We start from the raw sequence: 4,609 nt of genomic DNA on the forward strand, positions 1-4,609 counted from the left end.
ATTTACACCACAGTGTCTACCTGTACAGTGTAACAGTCACACCACAGTGTCTACCTGTACAGTGTAACATTTACACCACACTGTCTACCTGTACAGTGTAACAATCACACCACAGTGTCTACCTGTACAGTGTAATATTTACACCACAGTGTCTACCTGTACAGTGTAACAGTCACACCACAGTGTCTACCTGTACAGTGTAACAGTCACACCACAGTGTCTACCTGTACAGTGTAACAATAACACCACAACACCTACCTGTAAAGTGTAACAATCACACCACAGAATCTACCTGAACAGTGTTGACAGTCTGTACTTTCTTCAGTGTGGCCTCATACTCAGCAGCTGAAGTGCCCCGTATTGCCCTGAAAGTAAACATGAATTCCTCAAGCACCCAAGTTTCATTCGTTTCAACCCACAATTTTCATGTCTAGAAATCATTACTGTCCAGTCATATATCATAAATGTGTATGTGTATAAATATGTGTATAGATACTAAGATAGACAGACAAATCCTCTAACACACACATACCCACCCTACAACATATATTAATAAACACTTTATAACACACATATAGCCACCATCCAGTGTACACACACCTTCCAACTCACCCACTGTCCAACATACACAAATGTCAACCATCTAATATGCATACTCACCCCACAACACACACATACCCACCCTCCAACACACACATACTCACCTTCCAACTCACAGACATACACACTGTCCAACACACAAACATACCAACTGTCCAACTGACCCATTCCAACCATTCAAAACACACACATCTTCAGACTCACACACATACCCATTTTCTGAGACAAACAAAAACACATGCATGCAAATACCAACCCTCTGAGAGACACATGCCCACCCTACAACACATACATACCTACTATCCAAAAAACACATACTCACCTTCCGACACACACACAAACCCACCGGCCTAAACACATACCAACCATTCAACACTCTCATACTAACCCTCCAATGCACACATACCCACCTTCCAATGCACACTCCAACGCACACACACCAGCCTTTCAACACACAAATACTCACCTTCTGACTTGCAAACATGCCCTCTGTCCAACCCACACATAACAACCCTCTTATACACATATACCAATTCTCTAAAACACACACACACACACCCCCTTCAACACACATATCAACCTTCCAACAAATACCAACCCTGCAACACACACATACACACCCTCCAATTCAACACGCAAATACCAACTACACAGCACACACATACCCTCCCTCTAACACACACACATATTAACCCTCAAACACACACATATACCCACCTTAGACATACCCACTCTCCAGCACACACATACCTACCTTACACACACCCACCCTCAAACACACACATATACCCACCTTAGACATACCCACTCTCCAGCACACACATACCTACCTTACACACACCCACCCTCCAGCACAGACATACCCACCTTACACACACCCACCCTCCAACACACACATACACACCTTACACATACCCACCCTCCAGCACACACATACCCACCTTACACATACCCACCCTCCAACACACACATACCCACCTTACACATACCCACTCTCCAGCACACACATACCCACCCTACACATACCCACCCTCCAGCACATACATACCCACCTTACACATACCTACCCTCCAGCACACACATACCCACCTTACACATACCCACCCTCCAACACACACATACCCACCTTACACATACCCACCCTCCAACACACACATACCCACCTTACACATACCCACCCTCCAACACACACATACCCACCTTACACATACCCACTCTCCAACACACACATACCCACCTTACACACACCCACCCTCCAACACACACATACCCACCTTACACATACCCACCCTCCAGCACACACATACCTACCTTACACACACCCACCCTCCAGCACAGACATACCCACCTTACACACACCCACCCTCCAACACACACATACACACCTTACACATACCCACCCTCCAGCACACACATTCCCACTCTCCAATACACACACATTCCCACCATCCAACACACACATATCCACCCTCCAACACCTATCCCCACCCTCTAACGCACACACACCAACCCTCAAACACACACATACTAACCATTTAACACACACATACCAACCATTAACACATACATACCAAACATCCAACACATGCATACCAACCATCCAACACACACATACCAACCATCCAACACTTACTCATACTCACCTACCAACTCACATACCCACTGTCTAACATACACAAATATCAACCCTCTAACACACACATACCCATCCTACAAAACACATATACCCACCCTCCAATGTACACATACTCACCTTGCGACTTGAAGACATGCCTACTGTCCAACACACACATACCAACCATCCAACAGACCCATACCAACCATTCAAGACACAGTGACACATACTGATACTCACCTTCCGACTCACACACGTATCCACCTTCTGAGACATGCAAACAGACACACACATGCAAATACTAACCCTCTAAGAGACACACACACACCCTACAACACGCAACATTCTCTAACATACACACACACGTATACCAACCATTCAATGCACGCATACCCAAACTCCAACATACACATACCAACCCTCCAAAACACACATGCCAACCCTCCAAAACACCCCCCCACCCTTCAACACATATATACATCAACCCTCCAACACACATACCCACCATCCAACGCACAATCAAATACCAACAAGTCCAATACACGCATACGAACCATCCAACACACTAATACCAATCCTCAAACACACTAATACCCACCCTCTAACACACTCATACCACCCTCCAACACACACAAACTCACCCTCCAGTGCACACATACCCACAATTCAACACACAAACCACTCAACACACACATACTGACCATCCAACACACACATTTCCACCCTCAAACACAGACATACCCACCATCCAACACACACATACCCACCGTCCAAAAAACATATACCCATTTCGTAATACAAATACCAACATAGATATCATGTGTCAGTTATATGATACTTTAATGCAACATATGGAACAGAAGTTTCGTTTCCATATGATGTTGCAAGAGATACATGTATCATTTGATTTATTCAAATTATTCAGTAATTATCTTTTCAACAAATTTCCACATGAAAGACTTCATGTCAAGTTTTGTATACAACTGCTTGGGGTACATAAAAGAGCAATGGTTCTACCAGTTTTAGGAAAATTAGGAAGATTCCATACTAGCATGAAAATGATATGTCAAGGAACTACTGGCTACTGGATACATATATAAAAGCTTCGTCAAAATTCACTTGTATACACAACCTATAAATGCATTCATCGTAAAACAAACGAAAATTTTCATTGGCTAATTTTCATAAGAAATGTATTAATTAGTGCTGGAATAGATCATGTATGGAAAAATCAGTTCACTTTTCGATTCAAGTATGCTGTCCCATATTCATGCTGAAAATGAAAATATAAGTAAAATTTTGGAAACTGAAACAAAACGGTTCATCTAAATTAGAATTTTACAAGAACACTGTGACAAATTATAAAATTAAACCATATTCAAAACATACACTGACTCAGTGACTATGTCACAAATCAGCACCCCAGACTGAACAGGGAAAAAGGTATAAAAATTGACTGAAAAAACAAAGACTGTGTGATATCAGTAAGAGTTTAGATGTGATGTAGTTATATGAATTGATCGATCTGCATGCTTTGAAACCACCTTGAAAATGAACTGAAACTGAACACATACTTTGTTCATTTTCGTCACAGCTAATTATAACAACTTGACTTCACCTGAAAATGTGTTAATCCGTTTGTTTCAGTGTCCCATTCATCACAGTGTGAAGAAGACAACTGTCCCTGTATGTCTGAGTGGGTCAGCACATTTGACCTGTTGTTGTCCATGTGTTAAAAAAAAAACCCCAAAAAAACCCTCCCCCGCCCCCTTCCTCCTCACCACAACGAGGTCATTACTGGCTTTGTGCCAGGAAGCCGAGACTGCAGACATCCTTTTCATTCCTGTCAAATGCTAACACGGATTTTCAGGAAATGACACGCATCTCAAATCGACACTGGCAGCAATTTCAGCTCTCATTCTCAAAAACGATTTGAGACAAGCTCAGAGGATGCAAACCAAAACAAAAGCAGAACCCAAAAGCATACGACTCATGAAAAAAAAAAGAAAAAAAGCGTCTAATGACAATATTTACCTGTCAAACCAAAATGTCCACGGTGTTTTTAGAGGGATACCAATATCAAACGCTATGATTTTATCTATAACCTTGTTAAGATCTGGGCTGTCTGGACGTTCGTTTTCTCCTTCCATCGCATCAGCTGCAGCTGATTCTGCCATGTTGGACCGGATGACCTTGTCACATGACAACTCCAAGAGTGGTGATTGGATCGCGAGAGGAGGGGGAGCTCATTTCTTCTCCAAGTCAAAGTTCAATGCTCTAAAAATGGAGCTTACCGACCCTGACCGAGGCCGTAGGCAATCTCAGAATGATACATGCGATGGGAAACTTGAAAAACATTATTTCATTATTTCGTTTTTTATTATTATTCTTTCT

General features: G+C 42.5%; 1 protein-coding gene across 4 annotated transcripts in view; it reads right to left on the reverse strand.

Moving 5' to 3' along the window:
* LOC143299646 (eukaryotic translation initiation factor 4E type 3-like) overlaps nt 1–4,409 on the reverse strand; it is a 15,522-nt gene extending 11,113 nt beyond the window's left edge. For 3 of the 4 annotated variants that reach the window (XR_013057551.1, XR_013057550.1, XM_076612954.1), the window contains exons 1-2: nt 4,250–4,409; nt 293–365 (exon numbers count right to left, since the gene is read on the reverse strand). Coding sequence is in view for 2 of the 4 variants with exons in the window: in XM_076612954.1 (XP_076469069.1) it covers nt 293–365; nt 4,250–4,392 (216 nt within the window). In the remaining 2 variants the exon portion in view is untranslated. The remainder of the gene's footprint in view (nt 1–292; nt 366–4,249) is intronic. The other variant, XM_076612955.1, reaches the window with a different exon arrangement.
* Nucleotides 4,410–4,609: the final 200 nt, after the last annotated feature.

The sequence above is a fragment of the Babylonia areolata genome, chromosome 25 (assembly GCF_041734735.1).
Source record: "Babylonia areolata isolate BAREFJ2019XMU chromosome 25, ASM4173473v1, whole genome shotgun sequence".
NCBI lineage: Eukaryota > Metazoa > Mollusca > Gastropoda > Neogastropoda > Buccinidae > Babylonia > Babylonia areolata.